Below are 20942 nucleotides of genomic sequence, written 5' to 3'. Positions count from 1 at the left end.
TCCTCTGTGGTTTGGGGTGAACAGGAAGCAGAATTGAATAAATTTGTGAATTAAACTGTAACATTTTAACTGTAAACTGTAAAAGTTTCAGATGGTCGATCATACAGGAGTATAATAATCGGCACAGGATACCTCCTACAATTAGTGCAGCTTCTATAGAGACAATGCCATACTGCTGCCACAAGTGGGCAATAAAAGACTAAATTAATGCAAAAGGCAACATCACGTGTATGGGAAAGATTTGAGATAAGGAGAAATACCACCTCTACTTTGGTATTGTCTTATTCATGTCTGTTCTTTAGCTATCAGGTCAAGCACTGCCTACGGGCTTCCAAGGGGGAAGAATCCATATATTATCTGCCTCTAGTTTTTCTAGATTTATCTTCATTCATATGCAAAGTGTTACACATGAGGCATTTGTCAGTGGCTCAGTTTTGAATTAATAGAGTAGAAACTGATGATGCTGAAGCCAGGCCAAGAAGAATAATGCCATAATGCCCATTTAGAAATAAAAGTATTTGCTACTTGTGTTTGATCATCTCTGATCTAAAAGAGTGCACAAATTCATTTAAAGAAATAATTATTTTATGTTCCTGCAGTACAGATTTGTGGTCTTGCTTTTTCCTGTTGGTCTATTACCTGCAGGTAGTAGTGAGGAGAATATGTATTATTAAGAGTTAAGTGAATGACTAAGGTATACCAACACACCTTGATAAAGAATATCCAGCTGTTTTATTGAGGTATCAGATAATTGTGTAAGTGTTGTGCAGTAGGTTGTCCGCCATTTTCTGCACAATTCCTCCACAGCTCACAAGCTGGATGTCTATTCTTGTTATTCTCTGACACATGTGCCATTTGGCATAACATTCACTGTAAGTAACTGCAGTCCGTTACAGGCACCACCTGTTGTGACACGCCACATATCAGGATACGAATATGTCTGCCAAGTAGTGGTTTCCTTCGAGCAGTTGATGGTTGCGTAACCCAGAAGAACGAATCTTTTAACGGCCAGTGTGTAAGATTTAGGTGAAAGAGATCTATTGGCAGAAATTGAATATAAAATAATCCTAGTGATGTTTTCACTGGAATGTTTCATCTAAATTGTAGTAATTGTTGTTTTCTTCACTGTGGAATGGGCCCTTTACATTTAAATACTTTATATTTACATCAGTAGAGGGTCCTCTCTATTGGGGCCGCCATGTTTTTTACAGTAGCCCAAAATGGACAAACTAAACACCTTTTTAAACACCATGCAATTTTACCACTGGATGTCACTAAATTCTACACACTGAACATTAAGCTTTAACACACAAAGCTCTTTCATATTCATGATATAGGAGAACAACGAGAGTGACTCAGAATTGGTGTTGATTAACTTCAATACAATAAATACTGTACATTGATATAATACACAGGTAAGCAGCCATCAGAACATCAGTGCATTTCCCTCAGAAAATAAAGCCTTTGTGTTTATGTTCCATCAAAACTCCACATGGGGATTATATAGTGTGTCCCATACTTTCCATGTTTCATAAGAGTTCTTAAGATCAAGTGTTAAAATAGCAGCTTTCACCTCAACACAAATAAACTGCGGATTTGATAAAGAAAGTCCTCTTCTTTGCTTTTGTGTTCTCTGCAGTGTCCGTTCATGTAATCCCAAGCACAGCGTTTGCAGTAGTTGTAGAAATGCTGCTCTGCTTTCTTCAGTGTGCTATTCAGGTCCAGTGTTCCCTGAAGGCTGCAGGAAAAAAAGCAAGACACGTTGAAACCGATTCACAAATGGCACGAAATCCTGTAATATTGTTGTTGCATACAGACAAACCTGGTAGTGAACTGGATGAGCTGCACTTCGTCTCGACACTGCAGCAGAGACTCGCGGTTCTCTAGCAGGATGGCTGCACAGATGAAGAGCTCAAAGGTGAAGTCAGTATTGACGGCCTGCAGCTCTGACTCTGGACTGTCCTCTGCAAACATCACACAGCAGAGAGATGTCACTACTTTAATGTCTGACGTTTCAGAGGCAACCTTCCTGTGCTTTGACAGTTTTGAGTTCTGGATTTTACCTGTGTTGTGTTTCAGTGCCAGCCGCTCCTGATACCTGGCTCGGTCTACTTGCTGGGAGATGAGCTCCAGGTGGTCACAGCTCAGGATCTCGAACAAGCGTAGTGCGTCGCTGTGTTCAAACTCCCTTTGAAAACCCAGCAGCAGCCACCTTGAAGAGGGGGCAACAAATGTACAAATATAAATGTGCACATGGGAGAACACTAACAACCTTACATAGAAAATGAATAGACAACGGTACCAAAGATCTACCTGTGGCAGAAGGTGAAGCTCTCCATGCTGTCTGTGACTAAGTGAGTGTAAAGCTGTGGGTCCAGTTCCTTCAGCAGGTCTGCCTCCAACTCTAAAAAGACATTAAACACAACTCTTTCAAATATATATAATTAACATATCTATAAATTCTATTCATATATGGCATTTTGTTATATTTGTCTGCACTACAGTCAAACTTCTTATCATTGCAAAAATAAATACATTCATAAATACTGTACATATCTGATACAAGTGAATTGCATATATATTATCAGTACTGCATGTTCTGGAGATATGATTTTAATATCATTGTTTTACCACTAGAGGTCCTAAATACTTTTTGCTATTACAAATACATTTAGAGGAAAGATGTTGCACGGGTCAGGGAAGAACTCAATTTTGTTAAAGATCCGAAACAGGGTAATATTCAATTTAACATTGTGAGAGGTGTTTTTCTAAATTTTCTTTGATTTCTCTGTGAATAATTTATGGATCCTGACTTAAAAAGTTAAATTCAGACATGTTTTGGGGAAGGATATTTATGAAACGTGGTTTCATAAGGGGACTGTTGGGTCTTGGTCGAGGTCTGCAGTCTATTGAGTGTCATTTTAGTTTATATATGGCAGTTTATAATTTTTACTACCAAATGTCTTATCATTGGAAAATAAAACCTGTTAATATCTAATTCAAGTGAATTGGAAATATAATAACTTTTCAATATCCTTCTTTTACCACTAGAGGTCGTGGATACTTTTTGCTATAAACATATCTGGGAAACAACAGTTATTATATGCATGAAGATTCATTTTTTTTGGTATAACCTCACCTATTTTTCTGTGCAGACCATCAGCTCTGAAGTCCTTGGAGAATTTCTCCATGTAGCAGGAGAAACTCCAGAACGTGTCAACCTCCGAGTCAAGAACCTCTAGGAACCGGCTGCACAGGTCATTCATTCCCTGGGCATAACTGACCTCTGGATCGTCAGTCAAGACAAGTGGTGCACAAACAAACAGTCAATGTGTTTAACAGCACAACAAACTGCCTTTAATGCAGTCTGATCTATTCAGTGTCAATAACCATGAGGGGGGTTTGTTTCTGTTGGTTACCTGGATGAAACGCAGCGTAAGTGATGAGGATATCTCTCAGCACTAACAGATTACCTGAACCTTCACCCCTGCACACAGAGAACAGAGCAGAATCAGTTGAGACACAGGAGAAAAAGGTATTTGAAGAGCATTGTATAGAAATATATGACAACTTAATTGTTAACAATAAACTCTTATTATTATGAAACTAGTAAAAAATATACAATAGAAGGTTAGTTGCCCATTTTTATTTACAGGTTTAAAACAATGAACCTTAAATTAATATGGCTCTTATTCTTTAAAAGAGATAAACTGCATTTGAGATAAACTGTATTTTAGCTGCAAAGTTAAAAGCCTAAAGTCTGTGCTGTCCTCTCCCCCACATAAAACAATTTGTGATGTCATGTGACATTTGATATACACCAGTTTGACAAGTGGTTATTTGTAAAACAAATATTCTAACTGAAAAATTTAAACTAGAATTTCAACTTTCGCTCCCTATAATTTCTGCATTGTCCCAACATGCTTGTGTTTAGGAGAAACAGACGGTTCTGGGGTTCTGAGGGGCAGGAGACAAAATCTTTAATTCGTGATTTTTGCAGTTAAAATCTATTAAAAATGTTTTGTGGCACAATGAAAAAATAATAAATGAAACAGTAGACAGTCACTCACTGGTAGTAGCTCAGGTCTCTGTTAGTTCTCGGTGCGTCCTTGTCAATGATTCGTATGGCTTCCCTGAGTTCCTCTTGGTCAAACGTGACCCGCTCGAATAATATCTGTTAACAGGAGGGAAATGTCGACACAAATATATTTTCACAATAGTTGATCATTATCACAGTGTTAACAGCTTTTCAAAAAAACATTTCATATTAATTATTTTCTCCTTTCTTAGCACCAGAATAAGGAATATCAATGTCTTTAATGCGGTTAGCACTTTGAAAGTGTTTTGTTAAAGTTGTATTCTGAAATCTATCAGCTGCCCCTCACTGCACAGAAAACATCAGCTGATATAAAGAAGTCGAATGATACTGTATGTAAATACATGGCAAGCAGTCAAAAAAAGATCCTGTTGTGTAATTTACTTAAACAAACACTCCTCCCTTCTTTAACAGCTGAGTTTTTCTCTCCAAACAAACACAGCCAATGGGAATATATTTGAAGGAACTACGCAAACTAAATAACAGAACCAAAGCTGAAACCTAGCATGAACTGAGTAGAAAAGCAAATGATATAGAAAAGATCAAATTCTAACCGGTTATAATCATACTAACCTGTGCCTGAAGCTCTAAGAAAGCCAGTCTGTCCCTGACCTCCTCTGTCTGGTCCTGGGTCTGTTGCTGGGCCTCCAACTGCCTCTGGTCAAAGTACCGGACAGCTGCGACCAGCTCAGCTACAATGGAGACAGGCTCATATGGTCATCAACGTTTAAATAAAAAGAGAAAGAAGGGCAGAAACAAAGGGAGGCACACAGAGGAGACATGTAACTTTTTATTATGAAAGAGTTTATATGTGTTTGGGTCTTTACCGTCTGTGCCGTTGAGATGCATCCGCACAGACGAAGGGAGGAACTGCTGCCACTTTCTTTTCATGACCCGGTATCGAACGACCAACTGCTCCTGCAGCAGAGAGCGCTCTAAAGCCGTGGAGCTGCACGGGTACATCCCGAACAGGAAACGCCACACCAGGCCCCGCTCGGAGGGAGACACACCACCTAGGCAGGGATTTAAAAAAGCTTCTATAGTGATCATTTATAGTGAGCAATACATAGTGAGCAATTAAGCAGCTTTCCAACAATGACTTAACAATTATCATTCAGGCAAATCAATCATGACCAGATCAAAACAACTCCTGAATGGATCACATGGCGAGACTTAACTTTGCCATCACTGATCCAAAATTTAGTCAACTTTGCCCTGCTCCTTCTTCTTATGTAATGTTTTCTTCTGCAGGTTCTTTAATCTTTGGTTTCCACGTTTGTCGGGTTGGAATGTGCATAAAGGTCAGAGGGCCACAGAGAAGGAGGGAGCTGTTTCCACATTCCTGCTCAAAGATGAGAGATCCAGTGATGTTTTACCACAGTAAGATCATCCCTGTACACATACTTACTCTCTGAGAGAGATTTAACACTGGAGCCACAAATCCAGAGTTATCCTTGTTTCTTAGTTTCACACACCAACTTGAATCTCATGTGATCGTAATTTCTGAAATGTTCTGTTGTTTTATCTCAGTAGTCACGCTGGGGTTCATGGCTGGAGGGGCTCTGATGCACACAAGAATGTTAGATTTCAGAGAAAGGTTTAGTCTGTGGCTCAACCAGTGACCTGAAGCAAAGCATCACTTGACTCTCTCTCAGGCCGCAGGAATGGTCACAACCCACTGATGTACCCTGACACGTGATCATAGAAATCCAAGCTGAATAATTTGCTGCACAACAAAATAATGCTAAAATGGGCACTGTTTTGAAGAGACTTAAACTATTTATTTGAATCTGTAAGAAAAGCTCATAAATGTGGAAAGGAAACAAATGCAAAACAAGTTTTTTATCATGCAAAACAATGTTCAAAAACACATATAGTTAAAGATCCTATTGTTGTATAGGCTGTGCTCCATACAGTATTACAAAAGTACAAATAATCTTTCAAACATGAATTTCACTGGATTAGAAAAGACTTTTATTTCTAAAAAGGCATTATGGGATTATCTAAGGTACTTTCTTGGCCTGTTGTGGCCTCAGAGTCATTAGTTTCTACTGTAATGAGTCAAAATTGAGTCACTGACAAACTCCTCGTGTGTAACAGTTTTGCGTATGAATGAAAATAAAGTGTGTCCTGTAAAGTCAAGTTAAATAGGAAGCATATATAGTTTATTTAGGAGATTACCAGCAATAATTCTGGATGCAGGTGCAAAGCATGTGATTGGTCACGGTGCATTTTCACATGTGAGTTAGTTAGTTAGTTAGTTAGTTAGTTAGTTAGTTAGTTAGTTAGTTAGTTAGTTAGTTAGTTAGTTGTCATAGATAGATAGACAGACAGATCTACCGTTTTTGAATATATGCATCCTCAGTCTTGACTCGTCCACCCTGCCCTCGGCGTCCATGATCCCTGGCAAGGTGAGTCGTGCGGCGGACAGAGCGGGAGAGCTGACCGTCGCTACCCTCCTGCCGGACCGGACATCTGGCTGGAGACTGTCCGGTGATGGGCTCCTCTCCTGCTCCACCGCTTCCTGCCGCGGACTCCCGTCACTCAGGCTGTCCATGTCTGACAGAGTTCACACAGGTAGAGACGAGCAGCTGCATCCACGGAGCTGAGACATGGAGACGGTCCTGTCATCGTCCTCTGGCACACGACGCCCTCCCCTAACACATCTCTCCCTGCGCGCAGCCGAGCGCAGTCACCTGGAGCGACTTCCTCCAACAGGTGAGAATCAGGATCCAGATCTCCGGAGCTTGTGGAAATGTTTCCAGCAGAGGATTTGCAGCCCGTTGTTGAGTCTCATTCAGCTGGGAGTCATATGACCGCACCCAGAGACCAGAGATTGGCCCACATTCCAGGTGGAGACTTCAGTGCCAAAGTTCACTCTGGGTTTGAGAGAGCAGATCTCACTCCACCCAGTGGTTCGACCGCGTCAAGCACAAGTTTGTCACAGCAGCGTGGAGTACATCCCAAACACAAATCCACCTGGGAAATAATATCACACCCAGGGCCGTCCCCAGACAGTTTGGGGGGCAGGTGCTCAAGTGCAGGGCTTCTCAAAGTGAGCCTCTCCTCGGGTCGCCAGAGTTCTTCTGGGGGGCGCGATTGTGGTGATGTGAGGTGTTAAAAAAGAAAATGTGATGTGTTAAAAAAAAGGGCAGATGTCTGAAATGTGTAAAAAAAAAGATGTTACAAAAGTACAGATGGCACCCCACTCTCTCCCTCTCTTCTCTCAAGTTGTCCTTCTCTCATGTTAGGAGTGTTGATGTGAGGAGAAAAATCCATGTAACAGCGTTTTGCTTTCTTTGGTGACGCCAGAGGTATTTGTATATTTATTGCACATTGTTCAACTGTACTGGCGTGTTTATTTTGTCATGTGATGTGGTTTCCATGATGCCCGGGGGCTGTGGGCACCTGTTGAGAGAGAAAACTTTTCTTTTGTGTAGCAGCTATTTTGTTTTGTTATCAATCTGTGACAGATGCATGTCTAAATTATTCGTTGCATCTTTGATGATGGTCATGTAGGCTGAGCTATAGAGTGCATTGTGTAATATCACTTGGTGTTATTTGGTTGAAAACAAAAAGTAACAATTGTTGTTTATTTATATTTTATTTACTTGTTTATTTTTATTTCAATTACATATTTTGGATTCAATTTCAAATGTATAGTCAGTCTGTACTGTATTTGACTGCGAGAGGAGTGTTGATGTGTGGAGAGAAATTCATGTAACAGCATGTTGCTTTCTTTGGGAATAAACCTGAGTTCAGCAAGACATCCCTGTGTCCAGCATTTGATTGTGCCCCAGAACACGCAGTGTGGTCGGGACCTGCGGACTTGTTCCGGCTACATCTCTATAATTTCTAAGGTCTTGACCTTCTATGTAAAGTGCCTTGAGATAATGTATATTCAGATTTGGCACATTGAAAACATTGAATTGATTGAATTGAATAGTGCATGTTTTTTCATAAAATTAAACTGGATTTGCTTTATTACTCTTTACATGTATATAAGTTTGAAGGATTTACATTACTGGTTTTACTTTTTCACACAGTACATGTCAGCTATTTCAAAGGTTTGTTAAGCAATGTTTTAGAAATAAATTAGAAGATAACAACAATCTGTTCAAATTAGAAATAAAAGCATAACTATCTATTGTCATTCTTTGTACATATTCTAAAAACCTTTGCGATTTTACTTAAGAGATATGTAAAATTGACATAACTGGGCTGAGATCTTTATCAACACCACAGAAAAAAAGACCCTCTTGCTTGTGCCTTAAACATTACACAGTTGGAGTGTTGAGTTGTGCTTTAATTATACTTTTTCAGGACATAATTCTACGTGTCATTTCATCTGTGCTGTGCAGTTGAGCAGCAACGTCCCCATCTGCGTGAAATGTCCGACACTGTTTAGGCTTCATGTATTTCACGTGTAAGTGCATTGCAGTTGGCTTTGGCTTAGGAGGTAGAGCTGTGTGAAGGATGTGTGATAGAAATCTGCTGCAGTTTACAAGTGTATGTGTGAATGTGACTTGTAATGTGTGAAAAAAGTGTGAACCCCTTTGAGTGGTTGTTATGACAATAGTACTTTAGAAATGCAGTTAATTTAACTTATAAATACGTCCTCGATATATCTCCATATTTCATATTTAATGCAGTGGATACTTTCCCCCACTCAATGCAATATAAAAACACACATTCTTGATTTTAAAGGCATTTACTTTCGAGCTAAACTACGAGAAAGTCAGTGTTAACTTTCCGTGAAATAACTTCCCTTTTTTTGTTTTTTTGCAATTCATCATCTCTAAACAACAGGAAACACACCCAATGATTTCACATCAGCATTAAAATCGAGAGCATTCTCACAAAGCTGTAAGATCTGGTCCCTCTCACCGTGAGTATTTGCCTTATGATATAAATGACAGAGTATAATGATTTGACTTGGTAGAATGTGGTTCCTATACTTGTTGGACACTGCTGTTATTTATTAGGTTTCAGGACTATGATGTGAATTAACATAAAAATGTTGTTCCTGGATCAGATGAAGTTGCTGGCCCTGATCGATCTGAGTCTCATATTGATCCTGAACTCTTTTTCAAAAGGTGGGAGACATACTGTGTTTTCAATATAATCCTATGAAGTTTATACTGGGTACATCCATATGTTAACAATTGGTTTGGTTTTGAACACAGGTCAAAGCTGGAAAATTAATGTCCCTCAAAACATTAATACAGGACTGGGCTCAACCGTGATCATACTGTGCAACTTTACTTATCCAGAGAAATACCACACCAATGATGTTCAGGTTTACTGGAAAAGACCTAAGAGAAACAGCTTCGAGCCACATGACAATGACAAAAACCAGTTTGTTTTTCACACAAATGACACGTATGTGGTGGAGAAATACAGAGGAAAGACCGAGCTCATTGGAAATAAAAATGAAGGAAACTGCTCCCTCAGGATCAGGAACGTCATGGATAATGAACAGAAACTCTATGTGAGACTTAGTGCAAAGGGTGAAAACTACAGTTTCTTTAAGAATCCTGTGTCCATTTCAGTGTCTGGTAAGAATTTCAACAAAGCATTTTATACATGGTCTAAATTATGCTTATATTCTTGAGAAAAGTCAAATTAAATGAACACTTCACATGTTTCTTCTACAGGGGTTGCACTCAATCTCAGCCAAGGTAGTATAAACAGGCAATAATATTCAGATTACAACTGATTACCAGGGTTATAGGATATGTAATCTTAATCACTAATTACTTTGTTTTTTTAGATGGTAACTCCACATTTCCCCCCATTCCATTCACACGTGAGTTTTTACGTTTATCAAACAAATGTTTATCACATGAAAATCTTTAATTCAGTTGGTTTTTCTTTCCCATTGAAAACATCACAGTTCACAGTAGTTGTAATAATTTCCCTCACAGCGATGTTGACCTCATACATGTATGCAGCCATCTTTGTACCACTTTCTACTCTTCTCCTCGTTGCTGTTGTCCTTGCTGCGGTTTTCTTTCACATGAAGTGCAAAAGGTAACTTCACTTTTAAATCGTTTGTAAATTCTAAGTAAAAGTATTTGCCCCTGATCCTGATGTTATCCTCATGTAAACTATATGCAATTGTTTTAAAGTCCTCGTCCACCTTGAACGTGATATTGTTCACTGGGATGATGCAGTATACATGCAGAGTTTAACACTTGAGTCTCAGTTTGCTCACTTTAAATTTGAGTTAACACATATATGTATGTATGACTTATGTTATGACATCACTAATAGTTTCGGAGACTAATAATGTGATGTGGAAAAAGGGGGAATAAAAGTAAACTGAAGAATGTTTTATGATGTAATTGAACTGTTAATCACGCAAATTTTTATTCAAAGTAGTTTCATTTTCATATGCCATAAAACATGTCAGGATAGAGTCTTCAAATTAGTGTGTACCTTCCTTGTAAAGCTTTGCATTTTTAATTCTTAACCTCGTTCACCTACGTCCTTTTTACAGGTCACAATCTTTGGACAGGGAGGGTTCTGGATACTATGCAAATTTTAGCAGAGCATCAAATGACCCAGCCCAAAGGTTTGTTTTATGATAAAGTGGTTAAATCAAAACGCAATGTTATTTTGCATCATCAATTTTTTGTACTTGAGCGATACGAGAATCAAAGTTTAGAGCTAGACACATAAAACCTGAAGATATTTGTGGATGTGACACATTGTCCATGAAACACCTCTGATCTACTCTTTCTCAAAATGGAAACCAATTTATTTTGTCTTTTCAGAGAAGCATCCTGCAAAAATCAAGAAAACAATAAACGTTCTGAATTCAAGATTATTGATGAGCCCATCTACGTCAACACGGAGGTACAATACACCAATTGTTTTTACTATCCTTAGAAAAAAGTAGCTAAAACAGTAATGGCTGACCCTGCTGTAACCCATACTCCTTGTGTCTTTGCAGGCCCTTACAGATCAGATGGATGAGGACCACATACACAATATTTACGGAAATGTAGATTATTCATAATAGCACAATAGCTGAATCTCATAATCTATTTAGTTTTAAACCTTTGTCTCAAATACAACCTTTGAATTCTGCATTGTTTTGTTCATGTCTGTGAAACATCCTCTAGGATATTTTAGATCAACCATAAAAACAACATGTTATTGTAAAACAAACAACTGCAGGGTTATTATTTATTATTTTATGGCCACCCAGGACAGGTTTCAAAATGTGAACTTGAATGTTTTGTAATACGCAAATATGTTTCATTCCAAAAAAGCAGACTCTCACGTATACACCCAGTTCTACTCCAAGGACTCTGAACGAACACAAAGAGACTCAAATAAACTAAAAAGAGACAAAATCAGAGCATAAAAGGCTCAATATTGTAAAGACAACATGGCTATATGATTTGTAGTAATTTCATGACTCAGATTGGTTGTTTGTCATTTTCATCTGTGTCTGTTACCCGTGTCCAGAAGTTTATTTTTTACATTTACTTTCTTCATGGCTGTAGACTAACAGGAGTTACAAGTAGCAGGTATTTAATTATATTATTTCATATTGTGATATTTAAAGTTGTTTGGCGTTCATGTAAGACAGTATAACAATTAATAATGCACAGTCTGTTATAGCCAAGAATTGTTTAAAATAATAGTAGTTTTAGTTTGAAATTCCCTAATTTGGTGGTTTTGGTGGATAGTGCTTTGTTGCCGAGCTTCCACTTTACACATATACATGTGGATAGCGTAGAAAGATAGATTATAGAATAGAAACAATCAAACTGGTTGATCTTATTGGATCCAGTCTCCCTTGCGGTTACACACATCCTGGATTCTGCAGCTCGCAATCATCGTCCGTGTTTGAATTTTTATTAAAGACTGTTGTTTACATGATGGAGTTTTTTATAGAATTTTTCATGGTTTCATTTGTATTGTTTGTCGTGAGCACTAAAGCACCAACCTTGTGTCTATGGAAATGATTCATGTAATCTAAATTAGTCTACAGAGAGAGGGCTTGCCGTATGACTGAATAACCTCACTTGATCTTTTGGGTTTGTTTATTTCTTACACCATTTATTTGAAAAGTAACTTCCCATTTCATCTCTGCTGTGGCTGAAACTTCTGTTTTCTTTATAGAGTCAGTGTTATATCCAGAGATTAAGTTATTTTCTGTTAATGTGTGATGTTTAATGGCATTATCAGTAAAAGGCTTAAAGCAAAATATTATTGGACTCTGTCACTTGTGTTAATGTGCAGGCCACAGTGTGTCTTGCTTGTGGTCTGGACAAAATTGTCTGCAACTGTGAAGTCCAGTCATGTAATAGATGCTTGATCATGAAGTGTGAAGCTGAACTGAAAGTATCACTCTCAAGAACGTTTTTTTTAACAAGTGTGATAGCTTTACTTCAGAATCCTTATCAATTAATTTGACTGAAATAGTTGTACTTAGCAGGGAACTGACATTTCAAACGTGGTTGGTTTCTCACTGTGTTTTAAGAAAAAACAAAGAGAAAACACCTCCTATTAATTTAACTTGTGAAACAGTCCCCTGATGAAACCCTCTTTAAATAATCTAGATCCACATTGAAAATATTGAAAAAAAAGCCTTATCTCACAATGTTTAAGAAAGTGAAAATGTTATCCTTTATTTTCTGACCCATACCACATCCTTCCTCCAAGTTCTCTGTGCATCTGTGCAATGGTTTTTGTGTAATATTGCTTTGAAACCAACCACAAAATCAAGAGTACCACATTTACAAGTATAATTGCAATACTTTAATGGTGATTTGCCACAACATAAAGGATGTTAATGTTGACCCGAAAAGCAAACAGCGAAATGCAGACACAAGTGTGCGTCAATCAGAAATTTGTTTTAAGACAGGAAACTCTTTCTGAAAAATTCATCTGTGAATTCCAGCACACAGAAAAATAATCACATGCTTGTTTAACATATACAGAAAATGTCATATCAGTATGTATTTTTCTTCATAACTGTCTTGACCAACATCACCTCAAAGAGGAACCGCAGCTGCACTGAACTCAGCGATGTTACATGTTGGCATATATTGCATCATCCCAGTCAGTCTGTATGGGGAATGAAGTAACAGTTAGAGCTGTCTTCATGCATGTGTTGAAATAATGAATGAATAAAGAAAACTTCACTTGCCTCCGTGTTGCCATACACATGATCGTTGACATTTTGTTCAGGGTACTGCATCACATAGTTCATGTCTTTTCTGAAGAGTGCATACAATCACAGACGGGTTATTAACATGGGACTATGAAAAATTGTCATGTTAAATTATGAGGAAACTTTTGTTTGTTTCAGACTGAGGCTAGTATCTATCACCTTTTTACTGCAGCGCATTCAGAGAGCTCTTCTTTGTTATCCCTCACAGTGCCCAAGTGAGGTGTTGGTGTATCCCCAGATGTTCCCCTACTGGGAGAGTAAGATCTTTTAATTTAGGATCCAGAAAAAAGTAACTATTGTTGCACCATTCATATGTATTATCTATATGGCTTATCCTTGTTGGCTGAAGACAAACAATCATTTGCACTCACATTCATACTTTTGGACCCCAATCTGTATGTTTCTGTACTGTGAGAGGAAACAAAAGTACACACAGAAAACCCAGACATGAGGAGAACTCCACAAAGACAGCTGGGATTCAAACTGGTTACCGTCTTGCTGTGAGGCAACAGTGCTAACCCCTTTACCACAGTGCCACCCCAGCACACTGCAAACCTGGACAGAGATTATCATGTCCTCTGAGACATTGAGCAACCCCACTTCTCCAACAGAGGTCAAAGTGAAGTGGTTTGACTATTATGAGATACATGTTTCTCTACATTTAACACATTTTCATTGAGAGCATTCAGATTGCCATGCTATAGATAAAAATCATAACTGAAAAGAAAAAGTTATTCTCTTTTTCTACTTGCCTTTTTCAGACTGCAGAAAATCCACATGAAATATAACACAGCAAAGATAAAAACTACATAGCCTATATACCCAAAAGAGAAAATATATAATATATAAATATGAATGTCTAACATAAAGACAACCGTACCAATTACTCTATAGATGTGTTATCTGTCAGGGCTTTTCAAAGTGTGGGGCACGCCTCCCCTCGGGGGCCCCAGAGTTCTTCAGGGGGGTCGCGGTTGTGGTGATGTGAGGTGTTAAAAAAGAAAATGTGATGTGTTAAAAAAAAAGCACAGATGTTTGAAACTAACTAACTCTCCCACACTTTGAAAACACCTGATCTATGTGGAAAACCAAAAAGATAAATAATAAATACATTCATACATTTCACTCACACTCAACCATCTTAGTCTCTTAAGCAATAATCATATCAATTATAACAAATAATCATGGCATCTTTATAATCAACTTCAAGTTTCTTTAAGCTTGCTATTTTCTAGTTTGACCACAAGTGGGCAGTACCTACATACTTTACCTCATCGCTGACTTTACTTTCATTGAGAGGAAATGTATTCTCGTCCCACTTACCATTTTTTAAGTCCCACAGCCAATAAAAGTATCACCAGAACCACACATGCTCCGATGGCGATGGCGATATAGAGATGCTTTTTCGCACCTGTTCAAACAGAAGCCACCTGCGGTCACTTTCCTTTTTTTCTGCAGCTCATGCCATCAGTTGTTTATGCATATTAGAAATACCATGTGTTCTAAATCTGTAACACTTCCTCACCGTTCACAGGTAGAGAGAGTACGAGGTTGGCGTAGCCCTCCGTGTTGTTTGCCAGACAGTGGACAAACTCAAAGGATTCAAAGTCGCCCTGCAGAGTTCCAATGGTGACAGAGCCGTGTCTCTCTATTTTGGTTCCTGGTAGGACTCTTTCCGAAAGCTCAAAACGGACCATAGAGGGAGGTTTAGACTCCACAATGCACACACACTTTACCATATCCCCCTCTAAGGAGCAGGAGGAGACACTTTTAATCTCAGGGGCATCTGTAATGAGAAGTAAGTAAGTAATGAGTTAGCCGTATGACAGTACATACTTTATCATTACATTTCATGAATTGCTTACTTACACAACACACTGAGATGCACAAGGCTAGATTTGCCTTGTCCGACTGTATTCATGGCAGTACAGTACAATGCACCCATGTGTCTGGAGACGTTAAGCATCGTGTAGATGTTTCCCTGATGCTGCTGAACACCAGCTTCACTGGACCACTCATAGCTGCTTGCACGAGGGTAAGCATCGCTGGAGCATTTCAGCTGCACAGCTTCTCCCTCCTTCACATCAGACTTGTACTCAACCTTCACATTCACTGGGGCATCTGCAAGAAAACACATGAAATGTTTACATTATGGTTACATTTTGTAATCTTTTTTATAAAGCTGTAAAAGCCTAAGGGGTGTTGAAGACAAAAAGTCTGAATCGCCCCCTAGTGGCTGGCTGCAGTAGAGGTCATTAACCCTTACTCCTCCATGTTAGCGAATGGGTCATGGGCCAAACTAAAAAGTCAAAGTACGTTTGATGCTTTAAAAACGGGGTGAAACATTCTGATTGACAGCTAAGACTGACAGCGCCCATGTATCGGCAGAACCTCGATACTGAGGTTCTATCCCCTGATCGCTACTGCACAGACTCTGGCTCCAGTGAAGCTATCAGCTCAAGATGGCAGCATTGGTATCAGGGATATTTGACTTCCTTTCTGGATAGTGGGAGGAACGTTGTCTGTCAATATATACAGTCTATGATAACACGTCACCACTGCTGTCTACACTTACGTTTGACTTTGAGCAGCTTGGATGTTTCCTGCTGCTGCCCTCCGCTGTATTGTACGGTGCACAGTAAAGGCTTGTTGTGGTCAGCATTGGTTGGTTGAAAGGTCAGAGCAGCTGTTGCTTTCCACTGGCCGTCGTCAAACTGCAGAGAGTGAAAATGTTCCTCTCCAGAGTGACTCCAGCTGAAGACAGGGGGGGGGCTGGGACAGGAGGGAGACACGGAGCAGTGCGCCACCACAGTCTGACCCTCAACTACGTCCCCTGAGATAGAGAGAGCCAGATCAGGTTTACCTGTAACAACAAGATAGGTTGTGATCGTAGGGGTAATGTCATGAAAATTAGGGAAAGCACTTAATCTGTTCAAAGCAAAGATGCAGTTTTTTGAAGTTCTGTATTCTGTCCTTGTTTATTACTTCCACCAAAAGGTGATGTTTTCATTTGATTGTTAGCAGGATTACGCAAGAACTATCCAAGAACTACCCAAGAACTACCCAAGGAAGAACCGGAGGAACCAAAGAACCATTTGTTTTTAACCTTAATATGTTTGATTTGGCGATTAGAATTGAAATTAATTGAATATGTCCCTAACATCCATTTATCTTTTATTTTTTTACTGCCGTGTATTTTGTGATACACTTTGTAACCTTGTTTAGATAAGTGCTATACGAATAAAGTTATTATTGTTATTAACTTCTGGTGTGGATCCAGATCAGAGGGAACTTTCTTGGTAATAAATCAAGCATTTTCAGGGGACTGATATGAGTTTGGGCATTTGGTACAGAGCCAAATAAAAATCTGTATCTAGTGAATTTAAATGTGGTTTTATAAGGGGACATTTGGGCCCTGGTGGAGATATGCACTATATAAGGTATTTCTCTAGTCTAAAATATAGAAAGCATATAGTTGTTAAAAGAAAGTAGGAACCATTATACAACTAAAAAAACCACAACCCAGGAACCGATTACTCAATATGCTGCAGAGGGTTGTGGGGTTAAGGTATAGATAGAAAAATGTTTCCTGTTGATTTAAGTCACTTTAAGTCACTTTATCTACAAACCAGGTCCCACTAATTCATATCATGCTCAAATATATTCCAAGCTTTTCAGTCTGATATTAAGTACAAATGTTGTCAGAACTCCTGTGGACACAATACTTGACTTGAAGGAATTGTTAAGATCGGTTGCATTTCCCTTCATTTTTACATATCTGCCAATGAAAGAGGTTCTACGGTTATGATCAAATAAGCCAACTGAGGGCAACCAACCAGTGACAAATGAGGAACCAGTCTCTGCTTAAATTAGACATTTTAAATGATTGCTAACAATACCTCAGTGTGTGCTGTTCGTGAACTATGTCTTTGGGGTTATGGTTATGACCAACACTTTAACAACTAGTGGGAAACTTAGTAGAGCACATACCTCGATTTAAACAGTTCCCTTGTGAAACCTAATTTACAGTTCCCTTGTGAAACCTAATTTAAATTCACCAGATCTGGAATTTTATTTGGATCGGCACCAAACCCTAACCCTAACCCTAACCCATAGTATTTCAGATTAATCAATTACAATGATGAAAAATACCCTATCTTGCAATGTTGAAGAAAGTGGAAAAAAAAGCTTGATCTGCCCCCTCCCCTCAAAATGTCATGAAACACAGATGAAAACCTCCTTGGCTGAAATAACAAAAATTCACAGCAGAAGTAAACACTGTGGTAGTGTAGTATTTTTTTAAGTGTTTAAGTTGTTTTTTGATAAATTGTTATGCATTCCTTACCAATCATTGCAATGGAGACTTTGTGCTCCTTGTAAGAAAAGTTGTTCAAGTTTTCCAATTCAATCCGGAAATGAAACGGGCCTTGGTCACTTTGCTGAAGCCGATCAATCTTCAGTGAACAGTTCTTGTGCGTGATGTCTCCCAGCAGCTCTGTGCGATCCCGATACTGCTGCACAATTTGAGACTTGTCTGGGTGATAGACAAAATGATTTGTTTCCTCCATCCAAATCCCTGTGAATTTAGTCACATCCTTTTTGTTGCCTGGGTAGCTGAAAGAGCAGGGAATCACCACACAGGAGCCAGGGTGACCTTTAACTGTGGATGGCAGGTTAATGGTCCAAGACGAAGCTTCAGTTTGAACTACTGTGATAAAATGAAAAATATGATCATTTTTCTCAGAAAAGAGATCATAACAAGAAAGAGAAAAAAGAACAATTATGCTTTTTGTGTGCTATTAAAGATTATTGTGTATGTACTTTACCGTCGACGCAAAGCCAAAGAAAGAACAGACGCCACTTCAAAGCATCCATCTTGTCCTGTGGAGGTCAGACCTGCAGATTAAGTGACAAATATTTCCTAGTTCGTTTGGCACCACTGTCATTCCCCTGACGACAGATGAATAGTTTCCATTCCATTTTTATTCGACCACATGCCCACTAAGTTACACCATAAACCTGATTTACACCAAAAATTTGTCCTATCAGACGTACATTAGGGAAGTCATATTAATCATAATTTTAGTATCTGTGCTTCCAATCACACTTTTTTTTTCTGTCACACAAAAAAGAAAAAACCTATAAAAGTAGGTAGTAGGGCCATCCTTGCTCTCGCTTCCCTCTTTTGCAGTGGAATTTGATTTATTTTAGTTATCACAACTTCTCCTATTTTGTTTTTGTGAGATTCTTTTTCCATTAAATGAAACCAAAATCTTCTAAGAAATGTAGCTCATTCTGCTTCTTCTTTAGATCCTAGATAATTTAAATATTACAACCCCACTGATTAACTTATCATAAGTACTGCTAATGGGCCTTTGGTAGTAAATGCAGTATGTATCTTGAGTTCAAAGAGATGATGAATGAAACACTGAGGCTATAAAATCATTTCACCGTGCCCTGCTCTGATTAACAGTTGGTACATTAAATAAAGTCAACAATAGAATATTTTGCAGTAAATTGTGTATGTGAGATTTTATTTGCTCTGTCAGACAACATGACCAAACTTCAGAAAAAAACATGTTTGTCTAAAATGTGAGAACAATGACTCACTTTTGCTCTAAAATGAAATCAAGAGGTCAAAACAGTATCAACGGAAAGGTTTGAATGTCTTTTTCCCAACAAGTTTGCTGACATCTTTGTTACAAATTTTCTGCAGAGAACTGAACAAAAATGATATACACAAAGGTATAATACAATGCTGAGATCCAGATTATGCAAAGATGAAACCTTTACAGCAAGTGCTGATTGAAATGACATGTTAAGTCATTTAAAAGTCGCTGGAAGTTCAGCTGCAGAGAATTAAATAACTTTTTCAGAATTAAAACCTATTTTTAAAAAAGGAACACAAACTTCACTCTACCTGTCGCTGTGTGCACCATGAACAGAGAGCTGTGAAGACAGGATTTCCTTGTCTCTGTTGTCACCAACATAAGTTACAATGTGGAGGGCTGATCTTGCCTTACGTCTCGACAAAAAATGGAAATAATAAAATGTGTTGACTCCCACAAGGTTTCGCTTTTGATCACATTTCTACAGATAAGCTGTTTGCAGTTCCTCCCTCAAACATCACAGTCGAGAGGATCCTCTGGTTGGGTTCTGATTGGCCATGGTGATTTCAGTTCATTCACAGACCCTGATCTCCAACAAAAGCAGGGTTCAGCATTTCTGCCCTCTTTGGAGTGAAGCTGTTACACTCCTGAACAGCCAGATCAACGTAGCCGATGCTGCGAGTGAGGTGGACCTTCTTCATAGACAAACGCTTCTTCTGTTTGGCTCTCCAGAGATCCTCCTCGCACTGTGTCAACAAGTCATCCAGCTTGACACGGTCTTCCTTCTGCCGACCCCAGGACAGTTTCCTGGGAGTAGGGATGATGAAGCTGGTGGACGCAGAGTTACCCATGACAGGAAAATGCGCTTGATCTTGAAGTTGGGGATATGCCAGCGGGAAATCTGTGTTTAGAAAAAAAGTAGAATATGTTTGTAATGACACACTATGATGGCACGCAGTAGAATCAAGGCCAATCAGTCCTCTTATTAAACCATATTTAAATTAACTGGATCCAGATTTTTATTTGAATCTGCACCAAATACACAAACTCATATCAGTCCCCGAACACAGTTGATTGTTTCATCTTTTTTTCTCCCTGTCAACAGATTCAACTTCATACTGAAAACCTACTAATTTATGTGAGTGAGAAAACATAAAGTTATTTAAAGGCAACCACTTGAATAAACAGGATTTCTCTCTCTGTCTAAACTCTTACCCCACAATCCTCTGCAGCATATTTAGATGTCACTTCTTTCTTAGTTTTGCTATCTATTTACTTTCAGAAGGCTCGTGATTCCTTTTGTATTTGTCAACTAAAGCTTCCAATATTTGAGAGTGAAGGCGAAAACAAACCACCTTGATGGAGGTAATAAAGTTATTTTAACCTGGACACTCCACACAAATAGATTTTTACCCACAGGCCTCTGTGATGTCCCTCCACGCTGCTGCTGGTTGTTCTGCTGAAGTTCCTGCACCGAGTGAGAAGAAGTATCAGGCTCCTCCATTATAAACACAGTGCTGCAGGACAGAGTGGAGGCCCGACCTCGTCGGTCCTCACAGGAACAATTCATCAGATGAGATTAAACACAGCAGAAACAATACAGGTTAAACACAGCTGATGAATGGATCTCATATTTAGTCTTTCATATTAATCAGTCAGCCAATCAATCAACTGATCAATCATTCACTGAGGGATTCTTTTAATCACAAACAAAAAAACTGTGTTGTCCTTGTTTCTTCAGTTTCAGGTTTCGACTCTGTGCTGTAGGTAGTTTTAAAAGAAGCAGAGCTCATGTACGATCAACCATGTGTTTTAATATATAAATTCAGTGTCCAGTAAATGCCTTCAAGAACTAGTTAAAAAAAAGTAAAACCTTTTTGACTTTATTCTGTTAAAAAATGACACGTCATTACACTGAAGAGTATACAAGCATAATGAGACCTCGTCACTCATCATGTTTAAGTCAATGTTTCCTCACCCTGAAACCAAAGAGGTGTTAAGATCAGCGAGATATGACTCATTTCCAAACTGAGAATTGAAAGTG

The 20942-nt window shown here is 38.7% G+C and overlaps 3 protein-coding genes across 13 annotated transcripts; 1 reads left to right on the top strand and 2 right to left on the bottom strand.

The window, feature by feature from the left end:
* Positions 1-1361: 1361 nt before the first annotated feature.
* LOC109633110 (TBC1 domain family member 15) lies at positions 1362-7215 on the bottom strand. Its single transcript, XM_020092718.2, has 10 exons — positions 6437-7215; positions 4924-5109; positions 4670-4788; positions 4071-4174; positions 3420-3487; positions 3140-3286; positions 2314-2404; positions 2064-2212; positions 1823-1964; positions 1362-1738 (listed from the first exon to the last, which is right to left on the bottom strand). Exons 1-10 carry the CDS (start codon positions 6651-6653, stop codon positions 1570-1572), a joined length of 1392 nt encoding a protein of 463 aa, XP_019948277.1. The 5' UTR covers positions 6654-7215; the 3' UTR covers positions 1362-1569.
* Positions 7216-8872: 1657 nt separating this feature from the next.
* LOC109633183 (uncharacterized) lies at positions 8873-12320 on the top strand. 2 transcript variants are annotated; one of them, XM_020092826.2, is made up of 9 exons: positions 8873-8984; positions 9132-9192; positions 9283-9654; positions 9754-9777; positions 9870-9905; positions 10024-10129; positions 10599-10673; positions 10876-10957; positions 11055-12320. In XM_020092826.2, the coding sequence occupies exons 2-9, from the start codon at positions 9132-9134 to the stop codon at positions 11118-11120; spliced, it is 822 nt and encodes a 273-aa protein (XP_019948385.2). In that variant the 5' UTR covers positions 8873-8984; the 3' UTR covers positions 11121-12320. The 2 variants fall into 2 exon arrangements, with proteins under 2 accessions (XP_019948385.2, XP_069393337.1); XM_069537236.1 differs by having other exon boundaries at positions 8917-8984; positions 9082-9192.
* A 531-nt stretch (positions 12321-12851) lies between these two features.
* Positions 12852-19665, bottom strand: LOC109633153 (myelin-associated glycoprotein-like). 10 transcript variants are annotated; one of them, XR_011245866.1, is made up of 11 exons: positions 19210-19527; positions 18116-18185; positions 17635-17997; positions 15865-16152; positions 15159-15410; positions 14815-15075; positions 14613-14700; positions 13661-13697; positions 13449-13538; positions 13266-13335; positions 12852-13183 (listed from the first exon to the last, which is right to left on the bottom strand). XR_011245866.1 is itself a non-coding variant. In XM_069537231.1 (10 exons), exons 2-10 carry the CDS (start codon positions 18162-18164, stop codon positions 13148-13150), a joined length of 1494 nt encoding a protein of 497 aa, XP_069393332.1. In that variant the 5' UTR covers positions 18165-18185; positions 19210-19665; the 3' UTR covers positions 12852-13147. The 10 variants fall into 10 exon arrangements, 8 of the variants coding, with proteins under 8 accessions (XP_069393332.1, XP_019948348.2, XP_069393331.1 ...); XR_011245867.1 differs by having other exon boundaries at positions 18116-18170; positions 19210-19387; XM_069537231.1 differs by lacking the exon at positions 13661-13697 and having other exon boundaries at positions 17635-17994; positions 19210-19665.
* Positions 19666-20942: the final 1277 nt, after the last annotated feature.

Source organism: Paralichthys olivaceus, chromosome 13, assembly GCF_024713975.1.
Source record: "Paralichthys olivaceus isolate ysfri-2021 chromosome 13, ASM2471397v2, whole genome shotgun sequence".
Classification (NCBI taxonomy): Eukaryota; Metazoa; Chordata; class Actinopteri; order Pleuronectiformes; family Paralichthyidae; genus Paralichthys; species Paralichthys olivaceus.
Note: the sequence above shows the minus strand (reverse complement) of the source record. Positions and strands in the feature narration are given on the sequence as shown.